The sequence below is a fragment of the Vulpes lagopus genome, chromosome 17 (genome assembly GCF_018345385.1).
Source record: "Vulpes lagopus strain Blue_001 chromosome 17, ASM1834538v1, whole genome shotgun sequence".
Classification (NCBI taxonomy): Eukaryota; Metazoa; Chordata; class Mammalia; order Carnivora; family Canidae; genus Vulpes; species Vulpes lagopus.
Genome location: NC_054840.1, coordinates 6,807,906 through 6,827,091, shown reverse-complemented (window position 1 = coordinate 6,827,091; position 19,186 = coordinate 6,807,906). Strand labels below are relative to the sequence as shown.

The window sequence follows — 19,186 nt, the reverse complement described above, 5'->3', positions numbered from 1 at the left end:
ATACTGTTAACAGCTATCCTTCTAGTAGAAAAGTTCATTTTGGGGCTTTCTGAAGAGCATCACAACAGTTTTAAAAATATGCTTTATATCAATGGTGTGTAAAAAAGCATAAGACTTGTGCAAATGCACTCATATTAACAACTCGAGATATTTTAAAAGTTAGAAATAACATGGCTGCTCCAAAAACAATTTTAATTTGCATCTCTTTCCTGCTCCACCTTAAAATTCATATATAAAACAGTCTTTTTTAATAAACTTCAAAAAATTCTCCTGTAACAAAGATATAGCTCCATCTAATGGAAAAAATATCCAATTACAGCCCTTCACAAAGCAAGGAATATTTCCACGAGTGTTAATAAAATTATAAAGACTACACATACACACAGAAGATGCTCTTATGTGCCTCTCTTTTTCTTTGAAGCCAGATAGGACCCAAAGGTAACATAGTCATAGTTTTTGCAAGATCTGCTCTTTTCCTTAATTTGGACTATGAAATATAAAAACATAAGTATATTTATCATAGTCTTATTTCATTTATATATGTGTGTGTATACACACACACACACACACACATTTGTGTGAACCTTCTAGGCCAAGGGCTTGAGGGGCCTATAAAGCTTTATGAATTTGAAGGGGAGAATATGCCACTCCAAAATATGGCACTTTGGCATAGTGATTATTTTGAATTAAAATTACTTGAGAAACAGCCAGTGCACAGATAATCAGAACCTCCTCTGTCCCCCTGAAAGCAGGAAATAAATTCACCATGTGAAAGTCCTCTTCATTGTATCAGGAAGGTAGAAAGGATCCTTATCACCCGAGACAAAATTTAGGGCTGAGAAGCCAGCATAAATAAATCTTATTACTTCTTTATTAATTTGCTACCTAAACCCAAGCCCCTTTGCTTTGCCAATTCTTCACAAATTCATTGTTCCCTTTTCTAAAAGGCATAAAAGCTTCCTGCTTTGGCACTTCTTTGAGTTATTTTATGGGGCTCTTATACATGCAAAATTAAATTCGTTTTTTTTCCTGTTAACTTGCCCTAAGTAGCAAAAGAACCTAGAAGGGAAGAAAGAAATTTTTTCATCCCCTAAAAATGATACGCAAAATATTGTGTAACTTACATGTGTGTATTTTTCTGGAGAGAGATTTAGATCTCTATTAAACGAGCCCATGAGTCACTAAAGATTACAAAGTTTTCCCAAACTGCCACTTACTTCTCCCCAAGGACTACTAGCCTTGCCCATGATCTTTCCCAGATGACCACAAACTAACCCTATGCCAGAAGTTCCTTTAAGCTGCTGGCTCTGCTCAGCACTTAAATACTGAGCCTGAACCAAACACAGTCTTTACTTTCAACAAGAAAAAGCCTGCCCCATGAGGCTTATATGCATTTTTATTTTATTTTTAATTTTTTTAAAGATTATTTAAGTAATTTTCACACCTAATGTGGGGCTCAAACTCGCATGTATTTTTAAAACAAACAACAGCAAGATCTAGCAGAGGAGGGACCAGGGACTAAAGCTGGGGTCAGATATAAAGGGCATCGAAGCAGAAAAGCCATTCCTTCAAAATTTTCAGTTTATCTCATTAGCCTTCTTGTTCAATAAGCATAATTCTGTTTTCTTACTGATTTTATTTTTCTGAAATTTATATTTATTTATCACCCCATTTAGAAGGAAAAACTTTTTATTCTGGAAATACTCGAGTTCACATTTCTCAGTATTAATTTTGTATCTAAATAAGCCACGTCTTCCTTGTTTAAGGTATTTAAGTAAGAACTGTTATAGTCCAAGGTCAATTTATTTTGGAAATATCTCCCTCTTGAGGACATTATTATTTATGCATCAGTATATTGTAAATTTGAGCACTCTGCTAGCTAGTTGGTGGGTGGAACTGGAGGTTAATTAGTGCAAACATCTTGGAGAACAATTTGGCCACATCTGTTAATGTTTCAAAACCCATAAGTACTAAGATCTGCAGGCAAGGATGGTCCTGCAAAGTACTATGTGGAGTCACAAAAACTGTGAGCCACCTGATGTCCAACACTAGGTGACTAGTCAAAGTGCGATGATGCTCACAATGCAATAACATGTAACTATTAAAAGTTAGAAAATCTATGAATACTGACAGATTTATCACCTACATATGCTTACTCATACATTTATACATATGTGAAGTTACCTTCGGATGAGTACTGGTAATAGTTATTGCCTCTAGAAACTAGTCAGGAGGGGTCAGGAAAAAGACCTATTTTTCACCTTATATACCCTTCTATGTATGAACTGAATTTTTAACTATTTGTATTGTTTGTAAATTTAAAAAGTCCAGCAAAATAATGTCTTGTAACATTTCAGAGGTAGAACTTAGCATGCAAAAAAGTGCACAAGTCCTACATGTAAAGGACAACAAATGTTTACAAAGTTAACACGTCCAGGCAACAAAACCTCATGCTGAGGAGAAAAGCACTACCAGTATATATTTAAAGGAAAATCCAGACATTTTATCATTTTATCTGTAAATACTTCAGTATGTATCTTTGGTGAAAGAACTGCAATCTAAAAACTAGAATCAGAGGAAATGAGATGGCGAATCTCACACTTGCACCCTCAGGAAAACAACACTTAAGAACTGAGAGACTGAGTTCCTGTAAATGCCTGATTTACAGAAGACTGACACTTCCTGACCAATGAACATCCACCAAGAAACTCTTGCCCTCCTCGAGCCAATGGATTTACTGTGTGGACTCTGGCTGGACTCCCCCTTTGTACTCCTTGCCCATAAAGATAGTCCATCCCAAACAGATTCACCTGTTGCTTTTAGAGCATACATTTTCCAAATTGTAGTTCCTCTGCTATCCCCAAATACATTCTATTGCTAGTAATTTAAGCTTGCCTCAGTTTATCTTTTTATTTTGGTTGAGGCTCTTAACAGATAAAAACATAACCAGAATACCAATACCAAACCAAATAAAGTGAACAATTAAATTTTTAAATACTTAATACTTACATTTTTTAAAACCCAGTTTATGTTCAATTTTCTTTGCTGTCTCAAAAATGTCCATTTACATTTGATTTATTTGCATCCTAATCCAAACAGGCCTATACATTATATTTGGTTGATTTTTCTCTTAAGTCCTTTTATTCTATAACAGTCCCATTCCCTTTGGTTAATGCTACTTCTTTGTTGGTGAGCAAACTGGGCATTTATGTTGTACAATTTCTCACATTCTGAATATGGGTAATTGATTGAATCCTCCTGGTCTGATTTAGTATGTTCTTTATCAACTGCATTTTTTGTAAGGCAGTAGACAGACCTACAGATACGCTTTCTTGAGCTGCTAATAAGTAAAAATGCTGTTATCATGCAGTATGTTTAGGAAGTGCTGTACATTTTTGTAAACCAACACATGGAGGTTCACAAGTAAAGACCTTAAAAGTGTCCAAGTGAGGAAATATTTAGTTTTGCTTAACTGAGTATTCCCCCACTCATTTTGTTGTCGGTGTACTGCATATGATATTAGTGTGGAACTAGACTCCTGTTTTATCCAATCCGATAAACTCTAGGAGTAGATCTGAATGGTCTCATAATTCTGTGATTCTGTGATGTTGTGTGGTGCAAGACATACTGCAGATGCTCACGAGAGTTTGTTGATAGATTAATCCAACAGACATTTATTGGCAGCAGCAGTGGCCCAACTAGCAGCAGATCCGAGCTGAAAAAGACCCCAGAAACTATCTAGGGTAGTCCCTTCATTACATGAAGCCCAGGAATAGCAAAGGAATCTTCGTGGCTGATGAGGTATACAGTTTAAGACTAAAACCAGATGTTCCTGCTGCTAAACTTAGAGAAGCCCTGGGTAGGTCCCATTCAAGATGATTTCTTTGTAGGTAAGCTGCTTTGTTTTGTTTTCCTTCTGGAAGCTTTTGGGATTTTCTCGTTATCCTTTGGAGTTCTGAAATTTCTTCAGGATGTGTCTAAGTATGAGCTTTCCCATATGAACATCCTGCCTGGCTTACAGTTGGCCCTTGCGGTGTGGGGATTCAAGTTTCCTTAGGTTGAGGAAGACTTTCTTCTCGTTTTTCCATTTCTGGGTCAGTTGTTTCAATTTGTTCATCCCACTTGTTTTTCTACAATGTTGTTTGTTTTACTCATTTTGGGTGATTCTGGGTGGATCCTTCCACATTTATGAATAAAAAGTCATGTTCATGAGTTGACTTAACGATTCTTTTGCAGTTATGGGAGTTTACCCAGAAATGCACACGGAGATCAATTCAGTCTAGCGAGGAAGGAAAACAAGTAAACCCAAAAATTCCGTCAGAGTGTCAGCACATCTGTGTTGCAAAGCGAACAGGTGGTGGGATTAGTTTGTGCCAGAGGGTTCCAAGTGTGCCCCTCCCCCAACTTCACTAGCTGTCTTTGGCTCTTCCCGGGTTGGGTGGGAAACACCAGAGGGCTGCGGAAAAGGAGGAAGGAGTAGGAAATATGACTTATGAGCTATGGTTTGGTGGTGTGGCTCTCTAGGCAAGAAGATGGTTTAAGGCTTTTTCTTTCTCTTGAAGGATACATTTCTGAATTCCTCAAAGACTAATCACTGCAAATCCTTAGCTGCAACAGTTGTGACCTGGGTGATGCATTTTCCTAGACTTTGTACTTACTAGCTGTAGCCCCTGAGTATTTAGTGACCCATTCTATACAGATTCTTTTCATTTGAGGACCCATTTCTCTTCCAAGTAGTTCTCTTAGGTGGACAAAAACCTGACCTAGGCCTGGTCTTTCCCCATGGTCACATCTGTTCCAGAAGAAACACTCGTTCATCCCTGCATTTGTGGAAACACACCTCTCATGACTCTGCTGTTGTAGGTAAACTGCTCTGGCCACTGCCTTTGGCCTTAATTTCCCAATGGTGAGTCAAGCATCCAGGAGTCTTCAATTTCTCCTATGTCCTACAAGTAGGTACTGAACTAAGGCTTACAAGACTAGAACCTGAGGAGCTCTTTTGTAAGCTCTGCAGAGCTTGTGAATACCTCACTTTGGAAAGCGGGCATATTTGGCTTCTTTAGTTTTGTTCTGTTTTGGGGGTGTTGGCTGAAAAGGGAGAGAAAAAGTCCCATTGTGAAAGCTTGTTTCATGCATAAATGAAAAGTACAGGGGTGATGAAATAAAGAATCTTTCCTGCTGTTCCTGCCAAGCAGTGGGCCAGCTCCCATGATTGATTTTATTGCAACAAACATGTTAAGCAGACAACCTCTATCAAGCCAATTCAAAGAAAAAAAAAAAAAAAAGAAAGAAAGAAAGAAAGAAAAAAAAAGCTTGGTTTTCTCAAGAAGCAGAATGTTCTAATGTACTTCACTGTGAGAAAGGATTACCTGGCAGAGAGAAGTTTAGAAACACTTTTACACTGAGCCATTTATGGGGCATGAGCACTGAAGTTCCAATTTAGACCTAGGTTGAAGTTCCAATTTGGACCTTATTAGCTACGTGACCATAGGTGATCTGTTTAGCACTCTCAGCCCTTGGTTTTCTGATTTGTGAAAGGCAAGTAACAGTTAACTCGCAGGATGGCAACAGAGATTAAATGAGATGTAGGATGTGAAGATTCTAAAAGAGAAGCCCCCCCCCCCAAAAAAAAATAAAATAAAAATAAAAATAAAATAAAAGAGAAGGCCCCCAATGTGTGGTAGCTACCAGCGCCACCATGGCCTAGAGTCCCTTTGTCCTCTTTCTTTATCCCATTAATTCCATTCTTCCTTAAAGACAGCTCAGAGTCACCCACATGCTCCAGACTTTTCTGGATTCTCTTTCCCACTCCTCAGGGTAGAGATGCCTCCAAAGCACTTTGCTATGTCTCCATCATGGCACTAACGACACTTACCTAGGTGGTTTGTTCCTATGTTTGCTTCCCCTATTAGAACGGCTCCTTGAGTACAGAGAACACATTTAAGTCACCCATAAACTCTCAAGATGGGGCCTGGAAGAACAGAAACCAATGATCACACATTTGTGACATGCCTTGGATCTGGGTGATTGACCATCCAGCCTCGGAGATTAAGGAAAGAGCATTTGTATGTTAATGGATCCCTCCCGTGGGGGAAAAAATATCCAATCAATCATAATTGAGATAGTAGATCCCTGATTCCCAGTCTGGGTTTCTGAATTATAGAAACCTAGGGCAGGGAAAACACTTTACCACATTGAATTGGGGAGGGGGCATATGCTACCCTCAAGGAGTACACGTGTCTTCAAAAAACATATTTAAGAAGTTCATATTTGGGAAATTTGCAGAAGAACCTTACTTTGCTGTATTTTGGAACAGAAACCCAAAAAAACCTTGGTTGGTGTGGATATTTATGCATCAGTCATATCATGGGGAGGGCAATCAGAACTGGGCAGGCAATGCCAATTATCTATTTATCAAAGGAGGCAGGGTTGCTAAACTCTGAAGAACAATAGCCTAGTTGCAACCACTTCTTTATGTACAGATGAGGAAGCTGAGGTTACAGAGCCAGGGGGCAGCACAACCCCCAGATTAGTGCTCTTCCACACTGCTCCATGCCTGACCATGGCCTTATGCAGCAAAGAAGTGGCCCAGCCCTGGGAGGAGGTGGGGGGCAGCGATGGAGAAGCCCTGGGTGAGGAATGAGAGGTGGATGGCAATGGTGCAGACGGCAAGATAGTTCACCCGTGACTTAGTTTCCTCATATGCAAAGTGGGTTAGATAATATTCCACCACCCAGGGCTGCTGACAGATCAAAGAAGAAGAGAAAGGCCTCTCTAAACCACAACATATTATTTAAAAGTGTCCCTTCTGGCATTTAAATCATCCAGCTTGTAAAAGAGGGGGTACACTAAAGCTGTAAATGTCAATACTGCAACCACCTCAGCGTAACCACAAACAAGGATTTCCAGACAAGTAGGAAAATCAATGCAAATCAGAGCTGAGTCCTTTTTATTTAATCAGGGGTAATGGTGCCCGTGGGTAGCCACATGGGAAAAAGATAAAATTGGATTTACTTGTCCAATTGTAAATTAGGATAAATTAAAAATAGAAAGTAGCCTTAAATCTTAAAAATGAAACTGTACAAGCACTGGAAGAAAACATGAATGAAGTCTTCTATAACCTAGAAATGGGGAAAACTTTTCCAACCATGCCTCAAAATCCTGGGGCCTAATGAGGAAATGCGGCCTAATGAAGAAAAGATTAATAGATGCAATTACAAAAAAATAAAAGTCTTCTAAAGCAATAGGACAAAACAAACACCATAAATATGGAGAAACGATGAGTGACAAACTGAAAAGAAAATGTGCAACACATATCACAGACAAGGGTTTAATAGCCTTACTATACAGGGAGCTTCTAAAAATAAAGAATAAAAAGTCTGAGAATCCCATGTATGTCCTACAGATATCAGCAGGTGGCCCACAGAAAAAGAAATGCAAATGGTCCTTAAGTTACGAAGTGGCACTCATCCTCCTTCATGAGAGAAATGAAAATTTAAACTATCCTGAAAACCATGTCTCATCTATTGGATAAACCAAAAAAACTCAAAATGGACAGTATCATCTGTGCGTAAGTCCACAGGAAAATGGACATTTTTCATAATGTTCATTTTTCATAATAGGAAGGAGAGAGGAGGGGAATTTGGCAATACATATTGAAATTACACATTCATTTATTTTTTGACCTAGGAAGCTTACTTCTATCAATCTACTCCGAAGATTCAATGGCAAAAATAAGAAAAGGCATGTGCAAGAGGCTTTTCATTGCAGCACTAATCATAGTAGTGAAAGTTTGAAAACAATTCAAATGCCATCAATAGGGAACTGATGGAACAAACTATGATATCCACACAGAAGTGATCGACTCCAGGATATTATTAAGTGAAAAAAGGTAACATACAGTAGGCGATCATTTACATAATGGTAAATGCCTCTAAAAGAATGGATGGGTAAACCATAAATTTCTTCTTAAACAGCTATGTGCAGGATGGGGGGAGGAAATGGAATGAAGGGGACTCAGAAGGAACTAGACTTCTGCAAACCTATTTTGTTTTAGATTTGGGAACCTTGTAAATATTTTACAGAATTATAAAACACAAAAAAAGATTTTAAGTAAACTTTTTTTTTTAAAAAAAGATTTTATTTATTTATTCATGAGAGACACAGAGAGAGAGAGAGGCAGAGACACAGGCAGAGGGAGAAGCAGGCTCCATGCAGGGAGCCTCATGCGGGACTCGATCCCAGGACCTCGGGATCAGGACCTGAGCTAAAGGCAGATGCTTAACCGCTAAGCCACCCAGGAATCCCTTAAGTAAAGAGATTTTAAAACCCAAAGTAAAATGAAAAAAATGAACCTGTATAGTAAGTTTGTGCCAAACCACAGAGAGATCATTTCCAGTGTCTTTAAAACATAGCACTTTGTTCATTCCTGGTGGGATATGCCATAAGAACAAAAAGAACTGCAAACCAATCTTAAATTGCAAGATAATTATATTATGGGTAGGAATATTGGCATTGCTTTGGGGGAACTACTATGTGCATATTGTGAGGTAAAGCTAATAAGTATTTGTGTTGGTGTCATTGAAATTTTCACCATGGAGAAAGGAAATAGGATGATACAACAGATGAGGTAAAAAAAAAACTGTCATGCCAAATTTGAGTTGAAAGTATCAATATAAATTTATTAAGTATTTTGAAAAATAAACATGTATTTTCTTGCTCTGTACATTGAAAAGGCTGGGAAACAATGACCAACACAGTAGCAATGAGTATGCCTAGCACCCAGAACATGATCCAGGGGTCCTTGGAGAAATGGATGATTCCAATCTGGGGAAGGAATCTGGAAGAACTGGAACATCTTACCTTACCAGAAATCAAGGAAGTAATAAAACACTAATGAGGTTACGTCATAGGACTCAGGAGCCAAGTTTAAGAGGATCCCATTGGCCAAATATGGGATCATTTGAGTATCAATAAAAGTAATTATAGGGATGCCTGGGTGAATCAGCGGTTTAGAGCCAGCTTTCAGCCCAGGGCATGATCCTGGAATCCTGGGATCAAGTCCTACATCTGACTCCCTGCATGAAGCCTGCTTCTCCCTCTGCCTATGTCTTTGCCTCTCTGTGTCTCTCATGAATAAATAAGTAAAATCTTAAAAAAAAAAAAAAAATTATAATGGATAAAACATATCAAATATTCTTACACCATGGGTTCAGTATGATACTACAACAAACTAAAACTAAACAAAATGAACAAACAAAACACCTCATTCATCACCTTTAGAGGATATGTGCTTGGGAATTAACTTGAAAAATTAGTCAATAACTGAAAAAAAAAAAACTTATCCTAACGTCCTCATAGGAAGGAACTGTACTTTGGGGTTGATTAAAGATAAAGTACCTCTTTTAGGTGCATTCCAGTCAATAAATGAAAAAGGAATGAGAGAATTAGAGTATCACCCTTTGACAACTCCTAAGTAAATGATGAATCTAGACAGTGGTCATCAGTACATCTTAACAGATGTTCACAATGACAGCTCTAAGTATTCTAGCCAAAACAAAACAAAACAAAACAAAACAAATCAAACTTGAATCTAACATTTGATCAAGCTTCTAGATTAGTCTATCAGGGCCCATGGCCCAAGTACCTAAGGTACTGACACCACTTTCAGATTAAAAGTAGAAAAAGACATTGCCTGGAACCACCAGAAAACCAAGAAAATTGACATGGCTTTAGTAACTCCCCCCCCCCACCTCTTATAATCTGGATTTTGCCAAGCCATGGTTTCACTTAAAGGCCATTTTATTTGGGGGAAGGGGGCCCAACCACCAAGAACTAAGTAATACATGACCACTTTTTTTCAGAAAAATAGATTATATTTATTCATGAGAAATGCAGAGAGAGGCAGAAGACACCATAGGCAGGGGGAGAAGCAGGCTCCTCGAGGGGAGCCAGAGGTGGTACTTGATCCCGGGACTCCGCAAGTCATATAAACAGCATACACTTAAAAGAAGCAGACGCTTAAGATACACAGTATAATGCTTTTTATTCAATTCACCAATAAACTAAAAGTCCATTTCTAGTTGTTTCTTTCTTTTGCATGCTACATTTATTTTCTTAGGAAGCAAAGCCCTGTAAGGGGCAGCCTCACTAGTCTTCAGACTCAGATTCATCTTCATCTTGACTAATTTGGAAATAACGAAGTTCATAAGTCTCCTTGTCAGATGCAACCACACGAAGCCAATCACGAAGATTGTTTTTCTTAAGGTATTTCTTGGTAAGATATTTCAAATACCTTTTAAAATAAAAACACAAATTTCATTAAGAAATACGGTATTTACAATGCAAGATAATATAGAAGATATGCAATTGTATTCATCTTGAATGTTCCCCCAAAATATTTGTATCATGCATTGTGCAAGGTTGCTGGGAATATGAGAATAAGGTAGCCTCTCAAATCAAGTTACAATTCGCTGATGCCCTACAAACTATTCTCTCATCTCCCTAAAATAAACATACAAAGACCAATAGTAGCTTCTCTTTTTGTTGAAGATACAAAGACCAATAGTAGCTTCTCTTCAGTTTTACTACCATAACCAGATTACCTTCCTATCACCACTATCAACCTCCCTGACTCAATCCTATGATCAATCAACAAAAGGAAACCTATCATGAGGGCTGAACCCGTTTAGAAGTTCAAAATTATCGACACACTTAGAACTAGCATATGGCTCAATTCTCATAAAAAGCTTTCAGCACGGGTCTAATTTCATCATTCCAGACATTCTCTTCCATTTACACTTTACGGCAATTCTGAACTACCACCCATTCCTCAAGCTTCCCTGTCCTTTCTTAATGCTGTTCCCTCATTCCACAGCCTGACACTGCTCATCTCAGGTTCTCTGCAAATTCTTATGCCCTACCTCTACCTTTGCCACAGCAATTACAGCATTGCGTTTTATAATTATGTGCATGTCTGAGATAAGATGCTTCCTAGCATTACCTTTCATCCCTGGATCCCTAATGATGAACTCACAACCACACAGCTAACATGCACTGCTGTCTCAGTCCAAGCCACCACCAGTGCACCTGTCCTCACAATTGGTCCACAGTCGTCAGCTTCTACCATCAATCTTTTCCAGTTACAATTATGAATTCTCTAGATTGCATGTCTCACTCCAGCACTTCATTCAGATGATTTCCTCGAGCATCTTCCTAAAAACACGAACCCTGAAATCCTCTTTATGCATTTACACAGCACTTACAACTACTTAGTATCACATTTCATGGTCTCTTTCCACTAGAATTCAAGCTCCTTAGTGGTAGGTACTTGCCTGCTTGGCTATCTGGTCCTACAAGAGTGCTTTCATGCTAGTACTTAAAATCTGTTGAATAAATTAGACTAACTAAAACTGGCAAAACAGACTTTACTTTTCACTGGCTGCCTCTACTATATAGACCACTAAAGCCTTAAAAAATACATATAAGAAAACATATTTAATTTGGGACATTAGTTTCATGTTACACATTAGACATGTTTCTTACAACATATTCTAATATAAAAACATCTAACATTGTTAATGTTTGTTAGTATTACAGGAAACAAATACCAACCTTTTAGAGAACTGTTTCTCAGAAACTACCGTGATTTTATTCTTGAAGCGTTCAATGTGAACAACATTCCCCAGATTTCCAGTTTTTCCATTGACTTTAACCTTCTCCCGGAGAAACTGTTCCTATTTTACAACAGAGAAAAAATGCAAAACTAGGGAAGAAAACCCTAGATATTCACTAGGGAAGGTACCCTAGGAATAGAGCTCAGGTTAAAATCAAATATTACACACTTATTTCATTAAGAACTCTATTACAATGACAAAAACAAGCTGAGTAGAGGGATACTTTACTTACAAAATTTCCAGAATCAAAAATTCCATCTTCTACTGGATGGGTAAGGTCCAAGTTAAACTTCCAGGTTGACTTCTTAGGCTTCTTGTCTTTCTGTTACAGAGGTAACATAACTGTAACTACTCAGTTTACTCCATGTATATACAAAACTTTAAAATCTGTATCAGTCCAAAGATGTACAATGTTCTATATATATATATGAAACAGTACAAAATCCTAAAAAATTGCTAAGTATCTATTGAATATATACCCTTTTTCTTAGCCAGGCGGTCCTGTCTGAAAAGGGGTACACTCAATTTGGTTTAACCCGGGTTTTTGTGAAATCCAACGGGAATTTCCACTGTGCCCCATCAAAGTGTCTCAAAAGTGCAAAACTCAAGAGAGCTCAAAGCATGTGGCAAGCTACTCTTAAGTTCCTTTCACCAGAAACTCTCAAAGACTCCTATAACTTTACTTTCTTCTGTATATTCAAACTGAACCACCACCCGGGGTTGGTTCGAACCTCTAAACAAGCCCATTCTGTCTCACTCATCAAGAGAAGTGTCATGGCCTTTATTAGTATTTTCCAGACCACTGACGTTCAATCTTAAGTTACCAGGTACCCTTTTACTACAGGTCAGGCCCTGTGGGACACAGGTAGGGTACCTTGGCTTGCCAAGCTGGATTACAGGCCAGAATAGGAAATTCTAACCGTTCAAGTCTAGAGAATGAAATCCTTATATCGGTCTAGGTTGGAGGGTGGTGGTGCTGTACCTTGAGTCTTGTAAACTTTTTTAAAAATTTCTTTTATCTTTAAAAGATTTTATCTATTCATGACAGACACAGAGAGAGGCAGAGACACAGGCACAGAGGGAGAAGCAGACTCCATGCAGGGAGCCCGACGTGGAACTGGATCCGGGGTCCCCAGGATCACGCCCTGAGCAGAAGGCGGCGCTAAACCGCTGAGCCACCCGGGCTGCCCTTTTTTTTTTTTCTTTTTTTAATTTAAAAAACATGCATACTTTAGTTTTCCACACCCGAAACTTAGCCCGATGCACATAACCGGGCTACGCGAAGTTAAACGCTGCTTCAACTACTGCCAACACACATTCGGACAACATGCTGCAAACAACCAGGTCACCATCGGAGGATACAATTCCAAGTCACATCCACCCGAATGGACACCAGGTAGTAACAAGTGAGCTTTCAGGGAGCCGAGTAACTTGTACCAAAGGAGTTAAAAAAGAAAAAAAAAAAAAAGAACCGAAGTCCTAGAACTGTAAATTGGCGACACACACCTACCTTTGCAGATCCCCTGTGGGCTGGAGTTAGCATCTTTCTGACTGACCCCCTTGATAATCAGTGAATACAAATAAAACCTCCTGGATCTGCGGGGCGTGACTTTTTTCGTTGTAGAGAGATTCGTTCACGAGGGAAGCGCGCAGCTCCGCGGGCTCCGCAGCCCCCCAGGCGCCCCCGCCCGGACCGGCCCGACTACCCAGCGTCCTTTGCGGCGCGCACCCTCGGGCCGGGGCCCGCACCCGCACCCGCACGGAGACGCGGCCCCGCGCTGCCCCCCGCCCCGCCGGCCGTCGGGCCTCCTCCTTCCTCGCGCGGCCCCCGCCACCCACCATCCTAGGCCACCTCCGGTCGAGAGCGTGGCAGCCGCCAGGCGTCTCGGACACCACCACTCACAACCTTCTCGTGCCCCCGACCCGGCCTCCCCTCCTCCCGTCCCTTTGCCTCAAATGACAGGTTTTCCCCCAACTCGCCAGACGCAAAACCCCCCTCTACCCCGCGCGGGTCGTCTCAAGCGCCCACGGAAACCCACGCGCACTCACCGGCGCCATCTTGGGAGCCGGCCGGGCGAGCGGAAGAGGAAGCCGCGGCCGCGCGCCTCCTATTTATAGCGGAACGTGCTGCGTCACGCGCCGGGAGCGTAGCCCCGCCTCCTCCCGGAAGAGAGCGTGGGGAGGCCCCGCGACGCAGGGCCCCGGGGGCGTGCGAGCGGGAGGACGGGCCTCGGGAGCCGCCGGGCGCGGGGGCGCGGGCGCGCGGGACCGGCGGCCGTGGGGGGTGGTTCGGGGCTTCCCGCCCTTGACGACGCCCGCGCCCCCGGACCGACGCCGCCGAGGGATGGACGACTCGTCTTTGGCGCAGGGCCCAGAGGCCTTCCCTCCGTCCGGGGCCGGGCAGGGCCTTCGGGCTCGCCTGTCTTTATTACCGCGGCAATCCGAGGGCGAAGAGGTCATCTCCACGGATGCTGGAAACGACGCTTCTCGGGGAAGCAAAGGATAAACTAGGTGCTTGAGGGGGAAGAAAAGTCTTGAAACCAAAGCAAACGCATCGCTCCCTGGTGGAGGAGGATTCGATCTTATGGGTGTTAGTCAAGCCTGCGCAGCAATGAAGGTGGAGTCACTGCTGGGCAACAGGACCTAGGTCAGGCCGCCCTGTAAGCAGCCAAGACGGGCCCCGCAGGCCCCGAGCTGGTGCCCCGAGCTGGTGCCCCACAGGAGGCCTGCAAAGGCCCCACACTGATCCCACGCCTCTGCAAAGGGAAGATTTTTTGCAGCAAACTGGCAAGACTTGCTGCAAAGGGATGCAGGCCCTTTCCCCTCTGACCGTATGGAAACGGCAGCCGCCCCGGAGGCCCTGCCCGGATGGCCCTGGGATCCTTCTTCGCTCGTTAAACATAGTGGGCAGCAGGTGCTCAGAGCTGACCCAGACGGAGGGAGGCCCTGTCTCAGCTGCACGCTCACGACACGACTGCGAGCTTGCTTCCCTGGCTTCCTAGCCCCTACGTTTTATCTTGGTGTGTGATCCTCTTGTGATCTGCGTGATGTTGTGTAAGAAACCGAAGTGGAACACTAAGGAAATGGCATTGAGTTTGGAATCCTGAACCCGCTTTGTATTTATGTTACCCTTGCTCTTGTGACTGAATAAAGCTGCCCTTCTGGAAAGACACCCCTTGTGTGCACCTCCATACCGTGCTCATGACACCCGAGGACTCTTGACTTCCATCCCAAACGCCTCGCTGTTAAAATTCAACGGATGTTTGCTGAGACCTAACTACTAAGATAGGCAAACCATGGGGGTGGGGTGGGGGGAGGGTGGCCAAAGGAGAATATAGCTTTTTTTTTTTTTTTAAGATTTTATTTATTTATTCATGGAGAGACACACAAAGAGAGAGAGGCAGAGACACAGGCAGAGGGAAAAGCAGGCTCCATGCAGGGAATCCGACGTGGGACTCGATCCCTGGTCACTAGGATTACATGCCCCGCCGAAGGCGGTGCTAAGCCACTGGGCCACCGGGGCTGCGCAGAAAATAGCTTTTGAACTTTGAAGAATTGGAGGTTGACATCAAATCAGAAAAGTGACATGTTTCTCAATTTTTTTCTTTTTATGGAGGTGAAACTCTCATACTGGGGGGTCAGGGATAGGGATGGAGTGGATTTTTGTTAATTTGGAGAGTGAACCAAGAAAGTGACAACCGCCTATTATCTTTTATGACAGCAGTTACGCTTTAATGAAGCATTTAATGTGTGGGGTCTGAATAGAGGTATTGAATTCCTGGGGAAATCCATTTCAAGAAGTTATCTTTGGTTGTTTACTTCAAGAACCATAATAATTCCACTTGTTTTCCAAACATTAAGGGAGGGAGGGGGCGAGGAATGCAATTGGCATTTTCTCCTCGAGGGCTCCTCAGGCTGCAGAGCAGAAATAATCCTTGCACTATTGGGTATTTTGAAAACAAGCCATTAATTGAGGCACTATTTTATTTCTGTTTTTTGGCAGACTTCCATGTTATGACCAAAACAAAAATTGTTAAGAGCTGTTAAGTACAAAGGAGATATTAAAAACGTGTTTCAAAATAGCTAGTAATCTCAAAATAACTAGGTAGAAACTATAATGGAAAAAAACAAGATGTCTCCAAATTGGGGGGAAAACCCTAACAAGAATATTAACTAGAAATGTGCTTCCCAAATTTTACACACACACAGTCTGAACACAATGCCTGTCAACACCCTTCTCCCAGATATTTTTATTTTGACAATGGATTCTAAAACATGAATTAAATTCTGGAAAGAATCAAGACAATGTAGAACAATAAGGAGAAGTTGCCTTTCCAGTTCTTCGAATATAAGATACTATATGATAGATATATTTCTAATATAAACTTCAGTCATTTGATCTACATGATTCTGGAGCTTGAACAAATCAAATTATAGAAGGACAATATGGCAGATCAAATTCACAGAGAGGGATCCCTGAGTGGCGCAGCGGTTTGGCGCCTGCCTTTGGCCCGGGGCGCGATCCTGGACACCTGGGATCGAATCCCACATCGGGCTCCCGGTGCATGGAGCCTGCTTCTCCCTCTGCCTGTGTCTCTGCCTCTCTCTCTCTCTGTAACTATCATAAATAAATAAATAAATAAAAACCCAAATTCACAGAGAAACTCCTCCATATGTAGCCACCTTAAAAAAACTGGCTGAAACACAGTTTTATACATAATTTCTAATGTGTGATTAAGTTGGTGGAAAGTAAAAATTTCTGGAGGCAGAAATGACAAGGCATGTTCATATAAATTTGGGACTAGGATTAGCTCTGCCCAAATAGCATGAAAAAGCTAACCTAAAAGTGTGCTTGGACCGGTAGTGCTAGGCAGAAGCAAATGCAGATGCTGTCTGGAGAAATGCACTTTTGATCCAAGCACAAAGGATCCCCTGTGATAAGCTTACAGAAATATGAGCTGACATTTTTTTTTAAGTCACTACACACATAGGAAAACAAGCCACTATGAATGAAAATCAACCTCCCCAAAACCTATAAGCCAGACCAATATATATTGGAATTATACAGAATATAAAATAAGTGTCTTGAATATATTTAAAAGCTAAACGTATGTAAAATATGGTAAGGGAAACGAACAATAAAATTGGCCAGGACTAAAAGAAAAGTTCTAGAAATTAAAAATAGAAAACCTCGGAGAGAGTGGATGAGTTAAACAGGAGAGTAGCCAAGCTGCAGAGAAAATTAAGGAATGGGAAATTACTTAGAATGCAACATAAAAAAGCACTACCCACCTCCAGAAAAATAATAATCAAATAACATGGTAGCACAAACAATCCCATGAAAGCAAACTGCACAGTGTTGACAAAGGATGTGCTCAGCCCTCTGTGCAAACAATGAGGCACTGAGAGAACCTTATTACCACCAAAGAGTATTGCTTTTAACTCCTCCAACCTTGAATGTTCTTTGTTAAATAATCATAAATGAAAGTTAACAGTACCAGATAGGGGAAATAGGAACTGAAGTTACTGCTGCTTGTTCTTCCTTTACTAATTTGTTTAGAAAGCATTAAAAACTATGATTAAGATTTATGCTTGCTTCAATGCATCTTTTCTCTGTATTTAGGAAAAACTTCAGTGATTGTTTTTTATTATTCCTTACAATTACAATTTCAGAAATAAGATTTTCCTGTTAGTGCCACAGGAATTCTGAATAGATCAAATTTTAAAATGAGAATAAGTGTCTTTTTTTCATTAATATTTGTCATTTTTATCTTGTTATTTTTAGCTTGGTCATCCATCTATTGGTGGCCATTTAAATTATTTCTACTCTTACACTATTATAAACAATGCTTTAGAAAACTCAAATTAATGAATTATTATCTTAAGCCAAAAGAAAAGCTCATGGAAAGAAATAAAAAGGAAGCAAAAAAGATAATGCATGAAAATATCTAAAATCCCACCTGTTTGGAAATAGCTATTTAATGCTTTGGGGGGCATGCATGTATGTGAATGTGTATGTATAATATAAATCATTTAGATTACACAGGTAATTATATTCATTTATAAAAATTAGATGGCACTATATATGTTTTCTGAATTAAAAAACTATTTAGAAATAATTACTGTACCTAAAATTGTAAAAATTATGAAAATAGTTCAAAGAACACAGACACATATAAATACAGAAAAATCTGGACAAAGTATACATAAATACATACGTGTGTCTATATATCTTTTATCCATATTTTTACCTATTATTAACATTTTGCCCTATTAGTTTATCATTTGTTTTTCCTCTCTCTCCATCTATATCTACATGTATAAATCTTTGTGGGATGTTTCTTGCTAACCTTTTCATTTATTTCTTTTATTAAAATTGTTCTGTTTAGGCTTTCTATTTCTACTGAGATTGATTCTAATAGCCACATTTTCCTAAGAAATTGTATCATTTAGGTTTTCAAATTTATTTGAATAAAATTTTTTGGATTTCCTCAGCATTAGTGGCCATTCCTCTTACTATTTCTCATTTTTTTTTATATTTGTGTAGTTTTCCCCCACCTTAAAGAAATTGGTCAGGGGTTTGTTCGTTAATTTTTCAAAGGACCAGAATTTTATTTTTTTAATGTGCTATTTTTCTATTCACCCTACTAATTTCTTATTTCATCTGTATCATTTCTTGTCCTCTCTTTTGGTTTATTTTTCTGTTATTTTCTAGTTGTTTGATTTACTTTAATTTCACTTATGTTTATTCTTTCATTTTTATTGATACAAATTTTAAGGCTACATATTTTTTCTATTGCTTTCTATATAGATTCTAATCGTGTTTTTACCATCATTATATTTCAGGAATTTCTTCTGTTTGTAGTTCCCCTTTCAATATAGAATTATGTAACAACAGGTTTTTAAATTTCCAGGTAGAAGAGTTTTCTTATTTTTCAATTTTGTTTTTCACCCAACAATGCTATCCATGTTTATGGTGTTCTCTTCCTATCCTTTGCATTCATTTATCTTGGAATTGATACGTGTGCCATTTTAAATATTTCCACCTTATGGAAACTGTTTTCTTTGTGTCCTAAATATTTATTCTGAAAGTTCATTTGCCTCTAAAGGAAGGTATATTCTCTAATATCAGGCTGTTATTAGTGATATGTATGTAAAATCTCCAAAAGATTTCATTGATTGCACAGCAATTAAAACAAACTAGGAGGAAAGCAGTTTTAAGTGAAACTCATATACATAATTGTGAACAAAGAAGGGCAGACATACTATCAGTGTTAAGTAGGTGAACTTCCATTCTCCTAATTAGAATCTCATTCTCTAACTAAGGTTGCCAAGCTTTTTGGGGCCCAAAACACTGGGACACAAGTCATTGTGATGCTGGGATGTGCCCATGAGTGTGGCCCCAAAGTTATTTTGACTGGATCCAGAAATAAATCTCAAAATAGGACAATGGATTAATGATGTAACCTTGTAGGTAAGTTCTTTTTAGCCCATACACAGCCACCGGTTGC

The 19,186-nt window shown here is 40.0% G+C and overlaps 1 protein-coding gene across 1 annotated transcript; it reads right to left on the bottom strand.

Moving 5' to 3' along the window:
• Positions 1–10,028: 10,028 nt before the first annotated feature.
• Positions 10,029–13,777, bottom strand: RPL22L1 (ribosomal protein L22 like 1). Its single transcript, XM_041732073.1, has 4 exons — positions 13,725–13,777; positions 11,908–11,997; positions 11,614–11,735; positions 10,029–10,294 (listed from the first exon to the last, which is right to left on the bottom strand). The coding sequence occupies exons 1-4, from the start codon at positions 13,731–13,733 to the stop codon at positions 10,150–10,152; spliced, it is 366 nt and encodes a 121-aa protein (XP_041588007.1). The 5' UTR covers positions 13,734–13,777; the 3' UTR covers positions 10,029–10,149.
• Between the last annotated feature and the right edge of the window lie 5,409 nt (positions 13,778–19,186).

Coding starts and splice junctions, on each gene's coding strand:
- RPL22L1 (XM_041732073.1), bottom strand. Junction 11,736..11,907: donor TTTTTGATTCTGGAAATTTT/GTAAGTAAAGTA, acceptor GTTGTAAAATAG/GAACAGTTTCTCCGGGAGAA. Junction 10,295..11,613: donor GAGAAACAGTTCTCTAAAAG/GTTGGTATTTGT, acceptor TTATTTTAAAAG/GTATTTGAAATATCTTACCA.